The sequence below is a fragment of the Pogoniulus pusillus genome, chromosome 2 (assembly GCF_015220805.1).
Source record: "Pogoniulus pusillus isolate bPogPus1 chromosome 2, bPogPus1.pri, whole genome shotgun sequence".
Classification (NCBI taxonomy): Eukaryota; Metazoa; Chordata; class Aves; order Piciformes; family Lybiidae; genus Pogoniulus; species Pogoniulus pusillus.
Genome location: NC_087265.1, coordinates 15173734 through 15198613, shown reverse-complemented (window position 1 = coordinate 15198613; position 24880 = coordinate 15173734). Strand labels below are relative to the sequence as shown.

Genomic DNA, 24880 nt, shown 5'->3' with positions numbered 1-24880 from the left:
TGCACTGCAGTGGTTGCAGTGAGCTGATTTCAGCTGACTCAGGGACTGTCCCTAAGCTTGGAGACTCTCCCCATGTCGGCCCACAGCAGCAAAATGCCTGCATGGGAAGAGAGAAATAGAGGTGTCAGAACTAGGGCTTGTGATTATGTCATCGTTGGGGACTGAGGTGTTTGGAATGGCAGCAGGAGACCCATCTGGGGCTTTTTTCTGTTGCTGCTGCCTGGCTGCTTTCCAGGAATAGGGTCTGCACAATGCCCTGTTCAGCCAAAGGCCTTGCTAAGAATCAGGCTGCAGGATATTTGTTTTGGTATTATTGGCCTGGTCAGAGGAGGAAATTAACGTTGATGCAACTCGATAACACCCTGGTGCCAGTGTGCAGCTGCTCAGCCACTCTGTCATGGTTACACATTCATCCAAGTTCCTGCTCCAGTGTTTTCATAGCCACTGATGTTAACTGCCCTTCCCTTCCTCCGTAGCACTGAGTAAAGGGCTGTGCCCTTGCCCAGGTAAGTGCCTGACTAATCATGAACCACTTCAGCCCTTGACAGAGAAGAAAACACCAGCAACAGGGAAAGGGCTAGGAGAGGTTCATCGCTGCAGCGTCTGACTCAGGCTGTCCCTAAAGCCATTTATTGCAGGGAGCTGGAAGGAAACATGTAGCTACAAATGACAAAGACCCTTTGGCTTGTTCCTTTTCCTATGCTCACACCTCCAAGCGCTGCTGCAGGCAGGTTGGAGGTGGGGGGGCCACAGGGCATTTGCCTACACTGCTGCAGGTGCGCCCCAGCAAACCCTGTGGGCAGCAGGTGCCGCTTGGCAGACCACCACCAGCAGCACAGCCCCAAGGCTTTGGCTTAATAGAAAACCAGTGGGGAAGCTGCACGGTAACAGCTTTCAGTGCTTGCTACACACAGTTAAGAATTAAAGAGGGAAGAGGTTGGGATGCACCCAAGGTGAGAGAACAGAATACATTTGGGCTACAAGTGAAATTGTTATGTTAATTAGTCAAATTAGCAACTAGGAGAAAAAAAGACAATTGGTGTTAGACAGATTTTAAGGAAATTGGAAATAGGTTCCAACATGGCACTTTGCTCTAATTGTGTGCAGAGGTGTCTCAAGAGAAACCAACGCTGTTCAGAAGCGGCATCCCCGCGTTATCGCGCAGACTAACTGGGGGCGAATCCATCTTATTCACAGCAAGTTTGTTTTTACTGATCTTGTGCCTCTCAATTACTTTTTAATGGTCTGCATTGAAAGGAAATTCCTGTGTGCATACTTGAGAATATGAAAACACCCAAAGGATAGCTTATGATTTAGTAGGATTAAAGTATTATGTATGCAGGTGTAGCACGTTTCAGGTTATTAGTAATCCAATCTATTTTTTATGACATTATGGTGTAATTTTCTGTATGAAACTTCAATATAAGTCCTGAGCTGTATCGGAACATAAACTAAAATGTTCCTGACTCTGTCACTTTTCATGGTCTTTACTTTGATTAATAAATGCAACAAGAGCTATAACGTTCTTCGATACGAGGCTACAATCATCCTTCAATCAAAATGTGTCCCTCAGCTTTTTATAACTTTTCACATCAGTATGTAGGGCTTGAGAAGGAGCAGCAGTAGGATTTCATTGCAGCTGAGCAGATACACCTGAAAGGCTCTGCAGAAAATGAGTGTTTTTGCTGGCTGCAGCCAGCCAATCTCCCTGGCACGGTGAGCATGGTGTCCTTGTTGTCATGCATGAAGATGGAGAGCAGAGGGGAGATGCATACTGCAGAAGTGGCTGTGGCACCTCGAATTTCAGATAGATTTGATTTTAATCTCGTTTAGGCATCTCACTCAGAAGTACAATTTTCCAATGCACCTCGGGTTTGGTGTGAAGCTGTACTCCAAACAGTCAGGCTTGTGTGGGAGGGGGATTGAACTGCAGCAACAGACTTTGGCGTTACGCTCAGTAACACAGGTTTGTAACCACAGTGCCTACAGCTCAGAATCCAAAAGTGGGCCTCAGCATGCAGCTGGAGTGCAGACAGGGAGAAAGCACATGTGCTGCAATTCCCCACCCCCACTGAGTACATGTTGCAGTGCCCTTGGCTGCCAGCTTCAGGAGGAAGCTGCTCCATGTTCTCTCTGACTTGTCCTGCCAGGGCTGCTCGGGAGCCCTGGCCCCACCACCCATGAGCCCTGGAGGGGAAATAACTCACAGGCTTGCCAGATTGGTCTCTTTTATTTCTGAATTATTCTTTACATTGTACAATATATAAAAATACAGAGTACCCAAAAAAAATTCACAGTGTCTAAAGGCAGTGATTACAGTCTAGGTCACCTTTATACTAAAGTACCATCAAGTTCAATTGCATAGGAAGGGTGATGTGCCTTCACAACAGAGTCCAATAATACTCTCCAGGTTTTGCTGTTTTGGGGCAAGCATTCTGTGTCAGCATAACAATTTCCTGCGTATCCAAGATGTGTCACTCTCTCTCCTCACTTACAAGCTAAACCCTATCATTTCCATCTCGCATACTCTTCATCCTCCCTAAAGCTTCCTCTGTGGGAATGCTTCTCATTAACCACGTTGCTTTTAAGTGTGTGCAGGTTTGGATGCTGTCTAAGGAAGGGTGTGTGGATGGAAACCCCCTTCCCCCCCCCCCAACATGCAGCTGGCTGTTTTCACGCTGTTTGATGTTTTGGTACTATTTTAGGTGCAGTTATCAATGGCTCACCCACACCAAGCCCTGCTTGACTCTGTGGCGTGCAAATGAAGCACGTGGCGCTCACGGAGGCTGCAGGGCTGGAGGGCAGAGTTAATACTTTCCACCATCAGAATTGTTTAAAACCAAATTGCATCTGGGACTTGCAGAAAGTCAAACGCTCTGACAGCACTGAGCCTTCTCAAATATTGAGTTTGCAGCTGAGGCTGGAGGCAGAAAGGAGAAAAAGCAAGATCAGCTTTAACTGGATCAGACCAACCACGTCTAGTTGAAGATGTCCCTGCTCACTGCAGGCAGGTTGGACTGGATGCCCTCTAAAGGTCCTTTCCAATCTAAAACATTCTATGATTCTAAGGTCAAGGCCCAAACTTATGTTGAATGCTATTGAATTTGTGGCTGTCTAAAGAATGGGTTGCTGGTTTTGCTCCTCCAGCCAGGGTTAATGTGGACACTGAAGTTTCCCAACAGGCCCAAAGGAGGAATTTCCAGGTAAAACAGTTGAGACTAAGTCAAGTCCCGCAGGGACCCAGCTCCAGAAGTGCTGGCAGCATCAAAGGCTCTGGCAATCAGACTGCATCAAAATTTGTAGGTTTCTCATCTACCCCAAATCTGCTCTTGAAAGCACCTGAAGTTTCCTCTTAACAAGCTTAAGGGGAGGATTCACCTCTTTGAGTCTGGGCTTGGTCATGAGGGCATCCAAGTGATTTGTTGGAATAAAACAAACCCTTCAAAGCCAGGGTACTGGGTAGTTCTCTGCTACATTAGAAACCTCCAAGGGGTGCTGTGCCCTGCTGTGCACATGGGCTGGCTCAAGGGAGGGGTGTGAGGAACAGCTGCAGAGCCTTGGCCACTAAGGCTGGAAGTTCTGGAGACAGCCAAGGCACCAAGGTTCTGACTCCCACAGCCTGGTGGCTTTTCTGGACCCCTCTGAAAACCAAAAGCCACAGTCTGTGAGGTCTGTCTTCTACTACAACCTCCTGGTGTCATAAGGCAAGGCTTACAATGCTGATCATTAACTCAGAAAGCAGCTGCTAAATTCCTTACCATGGAAGATGACATTTTCCTCGTTCTAACAGATGATGTCTTTTGCTCTAATGGTACAATATTTGTTACTCCTTCTTGCTATTTTAATTTTCTTTGCACAATTACTCCCTACTTATAATTACAAAAACAATAGTGACACACATGAGAGACTTGGGAGGCTTCCTCAGAAAATATAAGCAGTAACAAGAATCTTTATCTTGATCATTCTTAACCAGAGTGATTTAGGGCAGGATCAGCATTTCTAACTATAAAAATCAATTTTCTTGTCAATTAAAAAATTATATTTAATTTACCTCAACAGAGTTGGGGTTTTTTTACACCTAATGGGGAGGACACCTAATGGCTTGCTTTTTATCTTCTTCACTTTGTCCCCGTAAAATTTGAATGTCAGCACTGCCTCTCTAATTCTAAGCTTTCTCTGCAAGCATTTTGCTAAATATATATATAGTATGTGTATATATTATAAATATATACTGTTTCTATCCACTGATAGATGTATACACTATTAAAAAAAAACAAAAGAGTACACAAACTTTACATTTACATTTTTATATATATATATATATATTTATATATATATAACTCTGCCCCCACTACATTTGGTACAAAGAATAAGTCACTCTCCGTGGACAGTAATTTTCTCTCCAGGTGGGCTTAACATCAGATTAACACTGGACACGTCAAGTGGTCTGCATCAGACATGGACTCCATTCCTACTTTCTGTTGATTTCAAACCAAGCACCTCATTTTCTGAGTGTAAGGCATTAGGAACAGTGGTGGTAAGACAATACATATATAGTATCCTATAGTATCTGTACAGTTCGTATAGTTAAGAGCAGCCCTGGCTCATATGCTGAACATTCAAGTGCACCTTTAGAGCAACAGCACCTCTTACACTGTTGTTTTGATTGTCAGGTGGTTGGTCTACCAGGGAGCTGCACAGGTTACTTCTGGTGATGGCTGATCAAGTAAAGCCCAACAGCAAAGGCTCAGCACAGCCTGGACAGCACCATAATGCACACCCCTTCTGGAGGCAGAAAGTCAGCCCCTTCCATGGAAAAGGAAAGAAAAATGGCCTAACGAAAGATGTTTCTGCTACACACTTGGCTGTAAGATTGCCAGCATGTTTTACACACCTGAATCCTGCTCAAAGGGTTTGCAGAGGACCAGTGTCACTAGACCAACACAGCAACTGCCCAGGATTCCCCTTATCTTTTTTAGAAATTAAAAAAACACAAAACCAAACCAAACCAACCAAAAAACAACCCTCAAAAAACTACAGCAAGACTCTTTTGGAAAGCAATGCTCCCAGCTAAGTGCATTTCAACTGCACTGGAAGATGGCCTTAAGAACAGGAAATTTCAGCAAGTTTAACATCCAGCTGCAGGAGCAATTCAGGCTTCTACAGATATTACAGCCCTGATGATCAAGCTGCCAAATTACCTGGATTGCAAGAATATCACTGTACATGTTGTCATTAACCTGCCACGCATTAGAGAGCGCAGAAAAAATGCAACCCTCACACCACATTAACACCATCCTTACAGAGCTGCGCTCTCATGCAAGCACTAATTGAGTAATAAGCATTCTGATTTCCTTTTTTTGCTCTCTCTCTCCCCTCTCCTGGTTTCTACTTTCTGCTTGAATGGAGTCTACAGACTCTTGCTGTGATTGCCAATTATATGAAAAAAAGGGCTGAATCCATTTGGATGGCTGGTAAGAAGGCATGTCTTGATGAAACTATAACCACTCTCAAAGCATCTACCCTCCAATAGCCTACAAAATATCCACCTCCTGAGCACAATGGCAGTAATGGCCTCTCTTGGTGAGCTAAGCATTCAAATTACAGCTGCTATATGGCACTTTGGGGGGAAAAAAATAAATCACTTGGCATCATGTTCTTCTGTGAAGCCAAAAATGGAGGGGGGGAGGGAAGAAGGAAAGGAAAATTAGGAAATTCAAATAATTGCAAAGTTTGACTTGCTCACATCCCCCAGACTCCAGCTGCCATCCTGCCACATGCATGGCAGTTGCAGAATGTGCTCATGCAGGGAATCTTCTATAGGGGAAGCTTGGAGATGGCTTTAATTTTACCATGGCTAGCGTGACCTTGGGAGCCAGTGTCGTCTTCTGAGTCACATAAAACTGGGAGATCCTGCCCTGATAGTCTAATGTAATAATTTGCAACCCTTGGGCTCCATACTTGTTAGAAGTACTTTAAGTCAGGACTTTCAGTGTTGCTGAGCAAGAGATGGAAATTCAGTGAGATGAGATCAACTCATTATGGCATGAGGCACAAAGGCATTACTCCTCAAATGGGATTTAGGGGCCTGGGAAGACCCTCCTTGCAGGAGCTGGTAACTGCTGCTGCTGCCCTCCTGTTTCTCTGGTGACCTTGCTTCACTCTTGCCACTCCCACCCTAGCTGTGCTGCAAGTGGCGTTAGGGCTACCAAGCCTTTGTGCCTATTTGGAGGGTTGCAGCAAGTTGTTTCTGCCAGAACTTCAAGGTCTGCATCAGCTCCTGACCCCGCTGCTTCCAATGTGAGTACATCTATTTAAGGGCACCTCCCTCTCTCTATTCTCTCTACTTCTCCTGGTGAGACCAGTGCAGAAGCAGGATGAGCTGCTAAATTAGAAAAAAACACCTGCTGGAAATGATGGGCACCACTGAGCCTAAGGTGTCCTCCCTGGCTGTGCTAATGACCTCACTTCATTACAGATATCCCTACGGCCTTCAATCACTGCAAACTGAAGTCACACAAAGTAATTAAAAAATGGGAGGCTACTCTATGCTTGCCTTCTGGCCAAACCACCACGGCACAGGCTTACAGAGCCACGCTGGCTTTTCCTCGCAGGAAAAGCAATATACCTGTCACAAGCAACACAGCCTCTCTTCATGTCCTACTGGCTGCCTATGTGAAAGAGCTGAGTACACAGCCCACGCTGGGCTTCCCAACAAGCAACTGCAAAGGAACACCACTGAGAACTGGTCAGTGTCGGCTGACAGCGAAATCTGAACTAAAGCACAGACAAACAGGGCTGCTGGGATCACGGCCAAGGTGATGGCCAAGCACGGGCACAGCAACTGCTGGAATAAGATGCAGACAACAAAGCCAAGCTCGGGACCACGTGGAGCTCATGCACATTTCAGGGTGTACTTTTATCTCATGCTCAATTGTGACATTCTAAAATCCTTAGCATCAGGAGTTCATTATAAATATTTAGAAACACTGAATGATAACAGTGGTGAACTTGTTCACGTTGCTAACACATTGGATGTAATTGTACAATAAGCACCAGCAATAAGTTTCCTTTTGGCCAAACAATTATGTCAGACAAACATCTGGTTGTAGACAACATGGCTTCTGCATCAAACTAATACAGTTCTTAGAGACACAGTCACACACTTACACAAAATTACATTTCAAGGCTGGGTATACTGTTTAATAATGCCACTGCCCCAATTGACTCCAACAGCTGCAGCAGCACTGGTTTGTTGGGTTGTTTTTGTTCAGGAAAATGAAAGGAATACTGGCAAACAACGCACGTTACTCAGCCGTGTTACTACTTCATAGAGTACTGACTGGAAGACACTATAAGAATGTGCAGCGGACTTTCTGGGTCATCTCAGACTTTAGAAACATTCCTTACAAAAATATCCTCCCCCTGCAAAGTCAGAATCATTCGCTCTTTGAAAGTAAAGGAAGTAAAAACCAACAATAAAACAAGACAAAAAATGAGCCCAAAGCATGGTGATCTCCCACAAGAAGAACGTGGCCTCTGAAGTTGCCGTTCCTGGCAGACGCAATCGAGATCAAAGCTAGAACAAAAAGAGTTAACAGTGTCTCAGAAAAAAAAACCAAAACCCACAGACAAAAAAAAAAGGGGAGAAAGAAAAGAAAAGAAAAGCCTATGGCTCTCGAGTGGCAACCATCACATCTTTTTTTTCCAGAGATACAAAGATCTTTGTTTGTTAGGCACTCCAAGTTCACCTCTCCGATGTTATCCCAACATTTGCTTTCCTCAGTGTCTCACTGCCTGTATAATTTTCTTTTAATTAAGACTGGAAACATTCTGGAAAGGTTCTTTAGGTAATGCACTTTCTTTGTGTGTTGTTTCCCATCAGCTGAACTGCATATTTCCAACGAAGGCTGTGGAGAGTATTTCCTGTAATATGAAAAGGTTGTGTTGAAGATACAGGGAACACTGCCCTAGAAAGTCACTTTTTGCTTTTTTTACTTTTTCTTTTTTTTTTTTTCAGAAATATTTAAAAATAAAATTCAAAAAAAAAAAAAAAAGGAAAAGAAAAAGAAAAGCAAAGGAAAATGTTCTTCAAGTTGTTGGCACAACGGAGTCCCACTCGGCCTGCTTCACGAGCTGCGTGTCATTCAGCGCACCACCGCTACCCTGTCTCAGCAAGGATGCTCCTCACCAGCCAGCCAGGACACCCCTGCCCCAGCAGGCTACCTCTGGCCTGCCTTAGAGTGTACTGCTGTGTCATGTGCTGCTGTGTGCCGCAGCCAAGCCCAGCACACAGCCATCTCTTGGACAACACCAGCCTTGAACAGCGGTGCTGGTCTTCCAACCATGAACAGTTGCAGTAGTAGGAGCCACCTCCAGCTGTATATGCACAAAAGCTCTGCGGTATGGTCCATATGCAGTTCTGTCCTTGTAAGGAGGTGTGCTGCTTACAAGAAACACAATTAACCAAAGGAGAGGGGGGGGAAAAAAAGGAAAAGGAAAAAAAATAGACCCTACTGTACAATATTTACATCTAGAAGCTGGGCCAGTATTTGGTCCATAAAATCAATTAAAAAAGAAAACCATTTAGAAAGTGATTCAGTCCTGTAGGATCTGTCCATCATCAGCTGTTGGTAAAGGTCCTTCCAGGGGAGGCCTCGGGCCTGTAGTCGTATTTATTCAGTGTACTGGGATAATACGTTGTCGTGTACACGTTGGTTTGCTGCAATGGGTAGAAGTTGGTCCTGTCGTCTGGTATCAAATTGTTCTTGTTAAGTGTCTGCAAAAGAGAAGAGGAGATGACAGACCTAGCGACAGCACCACACCATTGCTCTCTTCTACCTCCCTCTCTGCTGGCAGCCGCCACCGCCTTCCCTCCGGCTGGGAGGGTAAGACACCGCACTCGTCACTATGGGGCTAGTCTGAGGGGGACCACAGCTCCTGCCAGGTCTCCTTCGCTGCAGCTACACTCAGCCACTGCTAGAGCCAGAACCCAGAGCCTTCTCCAGAGACCCGGAGTCTCCTGGCAGATGGCACGCTGTCTGGACGTCGTTGTCACACAGAACCATGCTGGGCCTACGCAAAACGTGGCGGTGAGCGGCAGAACTCCATCTAATCGCTTCCAAAACGCCTGCGCTAAAGCCTGCAGCTCCCGCTCCAAACAGGTGCCCAAGGGCAGCTTTTACTCTCTGGAAGAGCAGGTGTGCATTTACCTGATCTCCATCTCCATTGGTAGATGTCCAGGTTTGGACCCCCCGATATTAAGTGTGTCACTTCTGTAAGCTACAGTATAAGTAACAAATCATGGTCACTTTTGGGAAAACTAGAAGGACTTACAAAAATCAACAACCACGTAACAATTGTTGGCAACAACAACATAAAAAAAGAGAACCACAAACGCCCCTTTCACCAGAAAAATGTAGAAATGCTTGGTTGTCTCCCTCCCCTCTTCCCCCCCTTCTTTGTCTTATGCCCAGCAAGCAGATTCCCCCTCTCCCCAGATGAAAGCCCACTCCTACACCGGCTGTTACCTCTGTACAAGGATAAATTCCCACTTGGGGAGGTAAGGATGCAATAATTTCATTCAACTTTCCCCTGCACCTTTGTATTAATTCCTGTGAATTTGGCTGAGGGACTTTGGTGACTTTTTGTGCACCTTTAACAGCTGTCATGCAGGGAACTGACTGCTTCGATCTGGGAGGTGACCCTAGGTGTCTGCTAAGGCATCCTCATGATCAGGGCACACCATGTTCAGAGAGAGTATGAGTGTCCTTCCTGCTTGGAGCACAGGGATGGAGAGGTCTAATGAGGCAACTAGTCCTGGGACCTAATGGTTGTTCTGCCACAACCCAGTGTTCCTGGAGAGTCCACTTCACCTCAGTTCTCCCTTTGGACAAACAGCTCATACCTGACCTAGCTCAGGGCAAGAGGACAATTAATTAACTGATGCTGAAGCCCATGAAATACCCAGCTCATTAGCTTTACTCAACCCACCTAAATTCAGCCACTGAAACTTCAGCCATTATGGCTCCATCAGCAAAGCAGGGAGAAGTCTCCCTCCTGCATGAAGGCAGACACAGTTGGAAACTGCCTTCTGGGGAAGCCCCTGTCTGTGTTGGCTGCAGCAGCAGTGAGGGTGACCTCCCAACAGTGGGTGCCTCTTTTAGGAGGCTACAGTTAGTGAGTAGGGTCTTGCCTTGTGCACATCCCATTGCAGTCAAGACTGTGGCTGCTGAAAAGATTAGAGCAACCCCTGGGATCAAAGATGGGTTCCAAGACAAGATCACAGACACTAATCTATCTTCCAACTTCTTTGTAATTAAATCATTTTACTGCCTGGGGAGGGGGAGAGGAGGAGGAAAAAAAGAAAATGCTTTATTTTAAACTGATAGCAGACTGACAGTTACAGCTACTCTAGGAGCTGCAAATTCCAGTTTCATACAAGATGTTAGGAAGAAAGGCTTTCCTGTGGCACAAGTACTGTGGCAAAGAAATTTCCCAATTGCTGACCTACCATAAAACATTTTTGGTATATGACCTGAAACATCTCATGTGTAAAAATCAGAGGAGATCCAGTCTTCTCCTGGTCTGACTGCAATCTGATGAGGCTGACTGCCACTGCCACACTCCTTGGGCTGTCTTAGAGGTGGTACAGCATCCAGGCCTTGTGTGGGTCACTTTTTTGAGACAGTTAAGATTCATGCCAGGATTATCACCTCTGAAATATGGTGGCATCAAAATCCTGACCTGGGATGGCTCAAGACAGTATCACCAAGGTTGGAAGAGACCTCACAGATCAAGTCCAACCCTTCACCACAGAGCTCAAGGCTAGACCATGGCACCAAGTGCCACGTCCAATCCTGCCTTGAACAGCCCCAGGGACGGCGACTCCACCACCTCCCCGGGCAGCCCATTCCAGTGTCCAATGACTCTCTCAGTGAAGAACTTTCTCCTCACCTCCAGCCTAAATCTCCCCTGGCGCAGCCTGAGGCTGTGTCCTCTTGTTCTGGTGCTGGCCACCTGAGAGAAGAGAGCAACCTCCTCCTGGCCACAACCACCCCTCAGGTAGTTGTAGACAGCAATAAGGTCACCCCTGAGCCTCCTCTTCTCCAGGCTAACCAATCCCAGCTCCCTCAGCCTCTCCTCGTAGGGCTGTGCTCAAGGCCTCTCACCAGCCTCGTCGCCTTTCTCTGGAACCACCTTGATCTGAGAATAAAGACCTCAGGACACTACGTTTTTGGCTTCCAGTTGGAAAATCTGTATGAGTTTCAGTATGTCCCACAGTGTTTATAACTTACCCCTTGCAGCAGACTTAGCATTTAATTAACACGAGTTGCATTTTCCCTTTCCTCTTACTTTCATATAACATTTAATTAGAGAAAAACCCCACAATTGCTCCTTTGCTCTTTTTGGTTTTATTTTTGATGGAGGGCTTATATCTTAGGGAAATACTTATGAAAATGGTTTAGTGGAATTTATAATGCAATTAGCTGCAAGGAATTTGTCTCCAGAAGCGCTGCAATGGCAGTCCTGTCCTAAATCAGCATGATCAATGTGTGCTGCCTTAGCATCTCCCCACACAAACATATTGTCTGTCTCATTTTAATAAATAGATGATTAAGTTCCCTAGAACTAGAAGTAGGTTGATATTTAGAAGGGAAATCAGGCAGCAGTGAATTTGAGAGAGATACACACACACACCCCAACCCATGCATGTACTGCAGGAAAAGTGGTGAGCAGTTAAATCTCTCTGGGTGGGTTCCTGTTCTGCCATACTCAAGAGTTTTAACCCTTGCTCTTGTCCTGCAGTTCTCTGCTGTGACAGCACAGAGATGGCCAACAACTGTCCCTTTGGAATATATTCCCCCAATGCTATATGGGTTCTTCTGTCACAGTCAAAGCCTCCTAGCAACTTGAATTCACTGAAGTTAACGTGGGATATTAGGAAGAAGTTCTTCACAGAGAGAGTGATTTCCCATTGGAATGGGCTGCCCAGGGAGGTGGTGGAGGCACCGTCCCTGGAGGTGTTCAAGAAAAGACTGGATGAGGCACTTAGTGCCATGGTCTAGTTGATTGGATAGGGCTGGGTGCTAGGTTGGACTGGATGATCTTGGAGGTCTCTTCCAACCTGGTTGATTCTATGATTCTATGATGAAAACAGCCTGCTCCACCACTAGTTGTTCCCACCAATATTTAACAGTCCCTACAGGGAAGACTGAGTCCTCCCCACTGCACAACTACAGTCAATCACAAAAACTAACACAGGCCTGACCTTGCTCACAGCACAACTCCTACGAGGGATTGCTCTCCTCAGCCACCTTTGAGCCAAGTCCCCAGCATTACAGTGCTCAAGAAGTGGTTGCTGAAGAAAATGCCCAATAATTCTTCTTAGAAGGGGCAATTCTCTGGTGCTTTCATAGTATCATAGTATAGTGTCATAGTATCATCAGGGTTGGAAGAGACCTCATAGATCATCAAGTCCAACCCTTTACCACAGAGCTCAAGGCTAGACCATGGCACCAAGTGCCACGTCCAATCTTGCCTTGAACAGCCCCAGGGACGGCGACTCCACCACCTCCCCGGGCAGCCCATTCCAGTGCCCAATGACTCTCTCAGTGAAGAACTTTCTCCTCACCTCGAGCCTAAATTTCCCCTGGTGCAGCCTGAGGCTGTGTCCTCTCGTTCTGGTGCTGGCCACCTGAGAGAAGAGAGCAACCTCCTCCTGGCCACAACCACCCCTCAGGTAGTTGTAGACAGCAATAAAGTCACCCCTGAGCCTCCTCTTCTCCAGGCTAAACAATCCCAGCTCCCGCAGCCTCTCCTCGTAGGGCTGTGCTCAAGGCCTCTCACCAGCCTCGTCGCCCTTCTCTGGACACACTCAAGCATCTCAACGTCCCTCCTAAACTGGGGGGCCCTGCTTTGGCAGGGGCATGTCTGTGGCTGACTAAAGCAGTGCAGGGAGCCCTAGAGCTCAGGCTGTTCTCACTGGAGGTTTCAGAGAAGGAAGGCCTGAGCCCTTCCACGCTGCTGTTCTGCACCCTGCAGGGAGGTGTGTCAGTCATCAGCACCCACCAGACCTTACGAACGACACCTTTCCAGACATTCTACCTCTCTTTTACCTTTCTTGCTGTCTGCTCCCTCTGTGCTAGTTTGAAGCAGGCTAGAATGTTTTGGTGAGAACTAGATCATAGGCTGTGAAAGGAAAACAATGGTGATGTCTGCTTCCCTCAGAGTCTTGCTGAAGAAGAAAGGAAAACATTAGATAACACTCTTGCCATTTTGCTGCACTCTCTGGCTGGGCTCTGGCTGAGCTGCATCTCCCTAACCTCACCTTCCACTCACCTTGCTTCTTAACCTCTTGGCTGAACCTCTTTTCTTCCTTAGGACTGGGCTAAGATTGAGAGGGGCAGGGGGAAGGTGCAGGGGTGGTTGAGAGCCCCTCCTGGGGACTCAGGTTTCTGGGAGGGGAGTTGTGTTTCTGTATTGTTTTTACCTTGTATATTTCTGTCTATAACTGTATATACTGTAAATATCTGCTTGTACATTGTGCTAGCTGTGAATAAATAGCTTCATTTATATTCCCAGAGCCGACTGAGACTAGTTGGGTTCCTTCTAAAGTGTGGGGGGGCAGGGAACACCCAAACCATCATACCCTCCCATATCAAACACTGCTCTCTCCCCTTGCCAGCAGCCTCTTGGGATTGGTTACTCAGTAAGTAGGATCAGAAAAACCCAAAATTTTGATCAGCATTGACTGCTGAGAAATTGCTTAGTGCAAGATTTCTGTGCCACACATATGATGTATCTCAAACACTCAGGGAAGCCTATTTCAGGCTTTCAATCTGGTCCTACCCTGTGCTGAGAAGAAAGGAGTTTCTGGTGTTTGTGCAAGTGTGACATTGGCTAGAGAAAGTGAAGACAGGACCCTGACTTAATATGAAGGCCTATGAAATGTGTGTAGAAAAAGTGTCCTGTTCAATTAATAACTAGAAATTCAACACCCAGCAGCCAAATACTTTTATCTGTTTCCTCCCTGACAGTATGAGCTGTGACATCCTGGTGTATTTGATATCATTTGCTTCTCCTGGTCTGTTCACCACTCGCCTCAGTTCAAGAAGCTGATTGCAGAAGAGAAACCACCAGAATGCATTAACCTAACCAGGCAGATTGCTCAAAAGCAGACACATCTTCAGCAGGTTTCTTCAAAGGACATGTTACCATGTTGTGTTGGCATATAACTAAAGCATTTTGAAAATCCCTGGGCCCAGGAACTCTGCTTTTTTTTCAAGCAGGGATGGTTTCAGATGGGCTAGGATGGCTAAGGTTTCAAGAGAATGTAAACTAGCAGTGGCTCTCCCCATTATATGTGATCTGACAACTAATCAATGGTCCAATCTTGTTATTGTTCGCTTGAACATGCTATGTTAGCCTGAACATGAGCCAGCAGTGTGCCCAGGTGGCCAAGAGAGCCAGTGGCATCCTGGCCTGCATCAGGAATGGTGTGGTCAGCAGGAGCAGGGAGGTCATTCTGCCCCTGTACTCTGCACTGGTTAGACCACACCTTGAGTACTGTGTTCAGTTCTGGGCCCCCCAGGTTAGGAGGGACATTGAGATGCTTGAGCGTGTCCAGAGAAGGGCAACAAGGCTGGTGAGAGGCCTTGAGCACAGCCCTACGAGGAGAGGCTGAGGGAGCTGGGATTGTTTAGCCTGGAGAAGAGGAGGCTCAGGGGTGACTTTATTGCTGTCTACAGCTACCTGAGGGGTGGTTGTGGCCAGGAGGAGGTTGCTCTCTTCTCTCAGGTGGCCAGCACCAGAACAAGAGGACACAGCCTCAGGCTGCGCCAGGGGAGATTTAGGCTGGAGGTGAGGAGAAAGTTCTTCACTGAGAGAGTCATTGGACACTGGAATGGGCTGCCTGGGGAGGTGGTGGAGTCGCCGTCCCTGGGGCTGTTCAAGGCAGGATTGGATGTGGCACTTGGTGCCATGGTCTAGCCTTGAGCTCTGTGGTAAAGGGTTGGACTTGATGATCTATGAGGTCTCTTCCAACCTTAGTGATTCAGTGATGCTGTGATACTGCATTGGTGAATGGTGTGTCTGTGCCAAGCACAACAGAATCCTCAGTATTTCTATACTTACAGAAATACAGAAACACCATTTATTATCACTCTTGATATTGCATTAGCAGTCAGTTAGAACTGGAAGAGTCCAAGGGGAAAGAAAGTTTACAGATATTCCCGTTGTGTGCTCCTCAGCCTCCAATATTCCTACAGCAGGGAAAATACTTGACATGCGCTCCCAGGCTGCTCCCTCCAAGGCAGAGCCAAGTGCTGGATGTGTTAAACACAACTGTATTGTGCCATATGCATACATTTAATTTTGTTCAGCTTTCTCCATTGATATTTTTAGCCTAAGTCATCATTCAGATTTTCCGTTCTTACTTTCTCTCCCAAATTCTGCCTTTGCTCCAAGCCATTAAGTCATAATCCACTGACCTACTTGCTTGTGTTCTCCCAGATGTACCAAAACAGCTTCATGTGTAACAGTACGGGACTTTCAGTACCACTCCCATCCTACAGCTGCCTGTACAAAGCTGTATAAACATTTCTCACACACATAAACAGATTAAACGTTGCAGTTTTTAATCAACAGTCACCAAAATTCCAACATTGGGTTTAAAAAGGACATTACCATCTCCCCATCCCCAATTAAAAAGAATGTCATAGAGGTTTTGAGAAGGGGGAAGTGAAAAGGGTACTTCCAAATGCATCTGATACCCATATACCTAGTACCAAACTAAGGGCTATCAAGTAGTTCCCCCAGGGTGTTGTGCAATGGCAAGATTTCCTTAATCTTCTCACATGGAAAGCAGACAGCTTTCTGGAGCTCAGCATTCTCTTTGAGCTCCAGATCTCCTTTTCTATTTTGAGGGTAGTGTGGGGGAAGTCAGCAAGTTTTCCAGGGGCTTTGTAGGTTAATCTTCACTAGCTACACAGTCCCTGTGAAGTCAAGGGAAAAGGACAATTTCCCCCAACCTCACAGCTTCTCCACTGACAGGTGTATTTTCAGTTCTTCTACCTTCCCCCCCTCATAAAAGGAGGTAAAAAGATGAAAGAAAAAGTTGGGTGGCCTTACTGAGCAGCTTCAAACCATGCTGCCTTGCATTTATAGTTGTGTTAGCACTGCTTCAATCTCTGAAGAGGCTGAACAACACAGCATGCCCCTTTCCAATGGGCATGGCTCAGGGATGTCATGCCTGTGCTGGGACTGCATAGCTGCAAGTTTCCATTTTACAAGCTTGTTTGTAATATTGAGTGTCCCAATATGCAGCAAAGGAGAACTTCCCCTTAGCTTCATCACAAAGTGGCTGCAGGGTCTGAGGAACCAAGGGCAACAACTAGTGCTGCTATCCTTGGCCATTGCCCGTGGACACAGGCAGAGGAATCATAGAATCATAGAATCAACCAGGTTGGAAGAGACCTCCAAGATCATCCAGGCCAACCTAGCACCCAGCCCTATCCAATCAACTAGACCATGGCACTAAGTGCCTCATCCAGGCTTTTCTTGAAGACCCCCAGGGACGGTGCCTCCACCACCTCCCTGGGCAGCCCATTCCAATGGGAAATCACTCTCTCTGTGAAGAACTTCTTTCATGTCATAGCCTTTCATGTCATAGAATCAACCAGGTTGGAAGAGACCTCCAAGATCATCCAGGCCAACCTATCACCCTGCCCTATCCAATCAACTAGACCATGGCACTAAGTGCCTCATCCAGGCTTTTCTTGAAGACCCCCAGGGACGGTGCCTCCACCACCTCCCTGGGCAGCCCATTCCAATGCCAATCACTCTCTCTGGCAAGAACTTCTTCCTAACATCCAGCCTATACCTACCCTGGCACAACTTGAGACTGTGTCCCCTTGTTCTGTTGCTGGTTGCCTGGCAGAAGAGGCCACCCCCCACCTGGCTACAATGTCCCTTCAGGTAGTTGTAGACAGCAATGAGGTCACCCCTGAGCCTCCTCTTCTCCAGGCTAAACAGGCCCAGCTCCCTCAACCTCTCCTTATAGGATTTGTGCTCCAGGCCCCTCACCAGCTTTGTTGCCCTTCTCTGGACATGTTCCAGCACTAAAATCAGGATCTAAGTAGCCAACTTAGTCCTCTTAGCAATATCCAAATGAAGTCCATGCGCATCCTGCATTCTGCCTCTGCAGAGGGCAAGGATAACATTCTTATAACACAATGAGCCCCCAAAAGGATTGAGGTAGCCTTTCCAAGTTTCCTTGGAATGACATCCAACACACTTCCTGTAGCAGCAGTTGGATGGCCATTACTCCTCATCCCTCAGGAAAATGGAGGGATGAGGGAATTGTGCAATGATGTAATGAAGCCAAGATCCAACATTTATGCTCTTTTGTGCTCCTTTGAAGCTGTTTGCTCCTTGCAGTGAAATCAGATTGAGCCAAGTGCCTTTTCGATGCAGATCAGCTGTTTTATGGAGCTGGCCATGCTTTCTCGTTAAAGGATGTTACTTTTTGCATCCCAGGAACTTCAGCCAAATGACTTTGGGCTGTAAAAATACATTAATATTATCAAACATTTCCTGCAGCTTGTACATCTCTGGAAGTTTCAAGGCTGAGATCTCAGAATTACAATTAGCCAGTAACTTTGGAAATAATTACCATAATAATTACATTTAAACAAAATAAACCACACAACTAAAATACCCTCTTTTGGCAATAACTGACACCAAGGAAATAAATGACGTCTGGCCACCCACATGCTCCCTTTTTTCCTGATCAGTTAGATGCCACAACACTGCTGTGCTTCTTGAGCTGTGCCTTACAAATGACCCTGGAAAGACAGAAAGTTGCCAGAGAGACCTTGTGAGATGCATGCATTTACTGCAAGCTAAGAATGACTTTTTAAGACTTTAATGATTCTTCCTTCCAGTCTTTCTTAAAAATTTGCTTGGTGTCTTACACCCTCTGATGCTTCTATAAAATCTCTTGAGCTCTGCCTAGGTGCAAGTCAAAGGTAGCAGTGGCCAGGATTTAAGTATTGATTTCTTTCTGATTAATTCAATCATGCTGATTGCAGAATTTACAGTGGAGCGTGGATGTACAGGTGAGGAGCCTGTTTTCTATATGGGAAGGTTTTTCTGCTTGAAAAAGAGATGAAGAGGGGAAAAAAAAAGAAGAAGAAATCCCACTGGGACATTAAACTTATGATTGCATGTTCTCTTTGGATGGAAGCTTACCATATTTTTAGACTGGAAATTCTTTGTTCACAGCTATTGGTAAATAAATTAAACAACCCCGGAATGACAGCAGCGTCTGTAGATGTGCTCAGGTTGACAACGAAACTAACATTCAATTATGAGAAAATGAATAGCTACAGCCTTCTGTAGCTGTTTGAAAATAGCTATTTTATCCTTAGGAAGGAGTGAGGTTATACTATTGCAATTTTAAACTTAGGAAACCTTTAGAGTTGGGCAACATAAAGGACCATTGTCAGAAAGATGCTTTGGCACAGCTCTGACTTCAAGCACATGAGTAAGAGGATAAAACAAACTCTGTGTAAGACAAGCTGAAGTGAAGCTCTGCTTAGAGCTAAATCCAGGTTTAAGAATTTTTCTGAATTGGAAACTGAAGTCCAAGGATGTGCTAGTTTGCAGCTAGCTAGAATGTTTTGGTGAGAAGAATTAGGTTGCAGGCTGTGAAAGAGAAACAATGGTGATGTCTACTTCACTCATAGGCTTGCTGAGAGGTATAAGAGCAAGAATCCAAACATAGATAAAGTAGTTGCTCTCTGTCTGGGCTTTGGGCTGCATCCCTCTAACCTCACCCTCCATCTCTCTGATTAATCTACCTGCTTCCTAAGCCCCCTGGCTGACCCTCCATTCTTCCTTGGGCACAAGGCAATGTCTGGGGTAAGGTAGAGGGGTGGAAAAAGGTGGAAGGGTGGTTGAGAGCCCCTCCTGGGGACTCAGGTCTCCGGGAGGGCAGTTGTGTTTCTGTATTACCTTTTACCTTGTATATTTCTGTATATAACTGTGTATATTGTAAATATCTGCTTGTATACTGAGCTAAGCTGTAAATATAAAAGCTTCATTCAATTTCCAGAGCCAGCTGAGTCTAGTCTGGGTGACTTCCAAAGTGTGTGTGTGTGGGGGGGGTGCGGGTAACACCCAAACCATCACAAAGGAGTTGATGGAAATCTTCCCACTGACAAGTGCAGGTGTCTAGCCTAAACTTGCTATTTATGCCTGGTTTGCCAGTAAATTGGTGGTGGTAAAACCTATGACGTGGCACCCAAACAAAAGAAGAATTCAGGGCTGCCCCAAATTGCTTCCCAGTATAGCTGGTGCACAGGATATAGCAGACATGATCTCAGCTGTGTGGGAAGGTGTAAAATCTCTTCTTATTGCACTGCTATGTCTTGGTGTGTGCCCTTCCCGAGTCCCTCACATTTACAAGCGTTACTACAGAGGCTCATCAGCTGAGCTACAGTACCTGCCCTTATGCATGCTCCAGTAATGAGTTTAACTCACCAGAGGGATAATCACTGGCTTCTAAATCTAAGTTTAACAGTTCACATTGGGTGCATATGATCATACAGAGCAACCAGGCTGTACTGGGATTTGGCTGATGATGATAAGTAAGGACACAGTGGCTGAGGAAGGCAGTTCTTAGTTATGCTTAGTTATGCTGGAGCAAGCAGTCCTGAGTCTTCAGATGGTCTCAGAGCATTTTATTCTGGTGAATTGCCAACACAAGTCATGCAGCCTGGTGCTGCATTTAGACTGAGAATTGCAAAGGTATAACTGCAGTGGTGAAAAAAAAATAATTGAAAGTAGAAATTAAAGTAAAAGCTGGGCCTAATATGCCAATTTGCCACCTGCTAACTCCGTTCAGTCCCTTCCAGTCTCACCACTTTCCAAATATTTCCCATCCCCTAATGTGGTGAAAGGTCCAAATTATACCCAGACACATATCCATGACATGCTCTGAAAAGCTACCTGAATACCCACCTCAGCATGGTGAGTTTCTGAAGTTTGTGAAAGTTCCTGCTTAACCTGTAAGTGGTAGTTTGTGCTGCAAGACTCTCCAGTTACAAACAGTTTCACACAGTATCACACAGTATCACCAAGGTTGGAAGAGACCTCACAGATCATCAAGTCCAACCCTTTACCACAGACCTCAAGGCTAGACCATGGCACCAAGTGCCACGTCCAATCTTGCCTTGAACTGCCCCAGGGACGGCGACTCCACCACCTCCCCAGGCAGCCCATTCCAGTGTCCAATGACTCTCTCAGTGAAGAACTTTCTCCTCACCTCCAGCCTAAATTTCCTAAATTTTCTAAAAGCCTTTCCTAAATCCTTTAAATTTAATCTGACTGTATAGATACATTCTGCAAATTAGTTTTACCAGCCATAGAATAGATTCTCTGTGTGTTAATTGTAAATAACTTGGGGGAAATTTTCTTTATATATTGAATAAACTGTTTAACATTTTTTTTATTGGCCTCATTACAATTCACTTCTAACCCAGATTCAACACCTAAATAGCTACTTTTCATTATTTTCCTGAGGATTACTTTGTTTTCTCCCCGTGTTGCATATCACCTTGTTATTTTCTCTCTACATTTACAACCTTCTCAGGTAATTTTCCATTATTTCTATACTAGTGGCTGGCTTTTTTGACACATCTCCCAGTTTAACATCCTCTGATAGTTTAATTAACACACTGACTGCACCCTCTCCAAGGTCAATAATGAAGGTCTTAAATAAAGCCAAACCTTGCATTGCTGCTCACAGTACCCCAAACAACTCCTCCCCATAGCCCTGTAGGTGCCCATTAATGATTGCCCAATGTTCACAGTCTATTAGCTACACTTCAATCTCTACAGCAGCATTCCCTGCCCAGGCCATTTTCTGTTTACACATCACAAGATTAAGACACCAACACCATCCTCTTTTCTATAGGTATATGGACCAATGAAGCTACATTTTCAACTCTCTGGGAAACTGCCTTTATGCAGCTCAGACTGTGCATCCTCTTTGTTTTCTAACAATGAGATTCTACATTCACAGAATCACAGATCCTTAAGGTTGGAAGGGACCTCCAGAGATCATTGAGTCCATCCTCCCTGCCAAAGCAGGGTCACCTAGAGTAGGTCACAGAGGAACGTATCCAGGTGAGTTTTGAGAACGTCCAGAGGAGACTCCACAACCTCTCTGGGCAGCCTGCTCCAGGGCTCTGCCACCCTCATTGTAAAGAAGTTTCTCCTCATGTTACAGTATCACAGTATCACAGTATCACCAAGGTTGGAAGAGACCTCACAGATCATCAAGTCCAACCCTTTACCACAGTGCCCAAGGCTAGACCATGGCACCAAGTGCCACATCCAACCTTGCCTTGAACTGCCCCAGGGACGACGACTCCACCACCTCCCCAGGCAGCCCATTCCAGTGCCTAATGACTCTCTCAGTGAAGAACTTTCTCCTCACCTCGAGCCGAAATTTCCCCTGGCGCAGCCTGAGGCTGTGTCCTCTTGTTCTGGAGCTGGCCACCTGAGAGAAGAGAGCAACCTCCTCCTGGCCACAACCACCCCTCAGGTAGTTGTAGACAGCAATAAGGTCACCCCTGAGCCTCCTCTTCTCCAGGCTAAACAACCCCAGCTCCCTAAGCCTCTCCTCGTAGGGCTGTGCTCAAGGCCTCTCACCAGCCTCGTCGCCCTTCTCTGGACACACTCAAGCATCTCAGTGTCCTTCCTAAACTGGGGGGCCCAGAACTGAACGCAGTACTCGAGGTGTGGTCTGACCAGTGCAGAGTACAGGGGCAGAATGACCTCCCTGCTCCTGCTGACCACACCACTCCTGATACAGGCCAGGATGCCACTGGCTCTCTTGGCCACCTGGGCACACTGCTGGCTCATGTTCAGGCGGGTATCAATCAGTACCCCCAGATCCCTCTCTGTCTGGCTGCTCTCCAGCCACTCCGACCCCAGCCTGTATCTCTGCATGGGGTTGTTGTGGCCAAAGTGCAGCACCCTGCACTTTGAGCTATTGAACCCCATCCCATTGGCCTCTGCCCATCTGTGCAGGCGGTCAAGGTCCCGCTGCAGAGCCCTTCTGCCCTCCAGCTCAGTCACATCTGCCCCCAGCTTAGTGTCATCTGCAAACCTTCTCTGTTCCAGTTTGTAGCTGCTGCTCCTTGGCTTATTGCTGCTGACCAGCAAAAAGAGATTGGCCCCAGTCACTTGACACCCACCCCTAAGGTATCTATAGACATCGGTCAGATCTCCTCCCAGCCTTGCCTCTCCTCTCCAGACCAATCAGCCCCAGGGCTCTCAGTCTCTCCCTGTAGAGAGATGTTCAAGTCCCCCAATCATCCCCGTGGCAAAAATATGACTGTGCCTGACTGAGGTCCTCCCTCAGGTGTCAGTTCAGCCCAACCACCTTTCATTTCATCAGCTGGACACCGAGCAGAAAACTGTATAAAAAGGCAGGAGAAATGCCTGCCAAAGTGTGGCCTTCCCACCAGACCACCATTCCCAGAGTGGTATTCCTACCGGACCACCAGTGTCATTCCCAGCAGACCACCATTCCCACCGGACCACCAGTGGCATCTCCATCGGACCACCAAGGGCAGACCATCACCAGACCACCAGAGCTGCACACCACCTGGAGAACCTCTGACATACTCCACAGAAGATCATCCCTGGGCCACGCACACGTCTCTCTCTCTCTCCCCCCTCCATCTGCAACTGAGGGTAATATGATCACAGCTTTTTCCTTCCCTGCTCCTTTTTCTCTTCTCCATCAGTCTCTTGATCTTTCTCTCTCCCCCTTCTCCCCTCTCTCATCCTCTGTTCTGATCTTTCTCTCTCCCCCTTCTCCCCTCTCTCCCACTGTTCTGATCTTTCTCTCTCCCCCTTCTCCCCTCTCTCCCTCTGTTTTTGTCCAACCTTATCCTTTAATAAATAGTTTCATGGTGATATCTGGTCTCGTTTGCACCTTAATTTCACAACACGGAATCCATAAGAACTGGTCTTGCTCCCCTGGACAGAGATACTGTTCATCTCTGTTTCTCCAGACCTTGACAGCTGCCTCTCAAATATTAATTCAGATCTGCCTGTGTATTAATGCTGACACAGATTTGTTTCAATGAGTTTCCACTGCTGTAAATGAAAGTACAGCTGAGTAGATCTATTTTATTCCTCTTGGTTTCACTCTCTAGCACAGCCCCAACATTGCCAAATTTTAATGACCAGCTGGGATTTAACACCCTGTTGATATGCTTTATTGAATGGGGAAGGTCCAGGCATAGACTATTGGTTGTGGGGCTGCATGCTTACAGATAGTTCTGCCTCACCCCAAATACAACTGGTGTTCTCCACACAGACTTACTGGAGCTTAACAGTGACCCAATTAACTGGGAGGAAATTTGCCTGCTTAATACAAATGCTTTTGCATTAGCTTTGCATTTCTTGGCACTGGGGGTTTGCCCAAGATCCATGATATTTATAAAGGTAATTGGAGTTGTTCATTAGCTGTTTCTCAGAGACTCTGGGACGCAGTCCATCCAGATTCCTTCATCTGCAGGATTTTCAGTTCTTTCCTTTGTTCACATGCTTCGTGCCAAATCAAAGATTAGAGCTGATTTAATGAGGATTCCCCCAGCTATAGGGAAACGTGCACAGAGCTACTCCTGCTTACCATACACCAAACCTATTGTGCACATATAAATGATGCAGCAGGGAAGGGTGGCAACGGAAATAGTGTTGCTGCAGCCTGTGTCACCTGTGCAATGGCAGCAGCCAGCACATCCTCAACAGCCCTGAGCTCTCGATGGCTCTTTAGGACTGAGTGGTCATGGTTCAGAAGAAAATAGCTCAGGTATTTCAGCTGCCAGCATAAAGAGCTGCCAAACACATTCTGGATATTAAACTCTACTTCTGAACACTGACACAGCTATCTTTATTTCATAAATATGCACCACCTCCACATCTTTATAACTCTATTTTAAAACCCATTATTTGCCAGTGAAGCTATTCCAGAAAAATAACAAGGCAGCAGCTCTCCAAACGTCCCACAAATGTTATATACTTTCTGGTATTTATTATTTGCCTAATATTAACCTCTCCCTTTAGTTTCCTGCCTCTTTCATGGCTCCCTTTAAACTCTTTTGCAAACACATAATTAATTACTCCTTCACATCTTGGCAGCACTGAGGATTTCCCAGCTCAACTAAAGTGCATAATAGGGCCAGAGAGAACTTCAAGGAGACAAGGAGGAAAGAACAACTTCGAGCACCTGGACCAAAGGAAACCATTAACTTCCAGCAAATGAAGCTAGAGTGTATTTGAAATATTCCTCTTCTAACCAGTAGAGGGAAGTCAGGGCAGTGCAACTTTGTTAGGCCCATTCCTGCAGTTCTTAGATTAATCTTCTTCCAGTGTGGGTCAGAGGGTGGGGACAGATGCATGCCAAACTCAGAAAAAAATAGGAAAGGCAAAAATTGCAAGAAAAAGGTAATATCAATCATTAAATCAATTAGCATAGATGGAAAAAAAATCAGATAAACATTTGAGCACATCTGTCTGTCTTCGGGTCTGAAATAGCAGCTCACATGTTCAAAAACCTGCCAGCTTTTCCCAGCTATAATCACTGATCTAATTAAAAACAAAGTAAGACTTGTCTGCCTACAAACCTGCCTTGCCTGCATCCACAGATTATCACAGCTGCAGTAACATAACTCCAGAAAAAGGCTCGTGTGAGCATACATGATGATTAGGCTAGATGGTAAGAGGGCAGAGTACAGACCATATTCCTGACCTGAGTGGGTACACCTGGTTGTACAAGGATGAGAAGAGGTTGGGT

The 24880-nt window shown here is 46.0% G+C and overlaps 1 protein-coding gene across 8 annotated transcripts in view; it reads right to left on the bottom strand.

The window, feature by feature from the left end:
• Positions 1-2211: 2211 nt before the first annotated feature.
• SEMA5B (semaphorin 5B) overlaps positions 2212-24880 on the bottom strand; it is a 324525-nt gene continuing 301856 nt past the window's right edge. For 7 of the 8 annotated variants that reach the window (XM_064157107.1, XM_064157117.1, XM_064157118.1 and 4 more), the window contains one exon: positions 2212-8779. In XM_064157107.1, the coding sequence (XP_064013177.1) occupies positions 8624-8779 (156 nt within the window). In that variant the 3' untranslated portion in view covers positions 2212-8623. Of the gene's footprint in view, positions 8780-9212; positions 9283-24880 lie in introns of all 8 variants that reach the window. The other variant, XM_064157149.1, reaches the window with a different exon arrangement.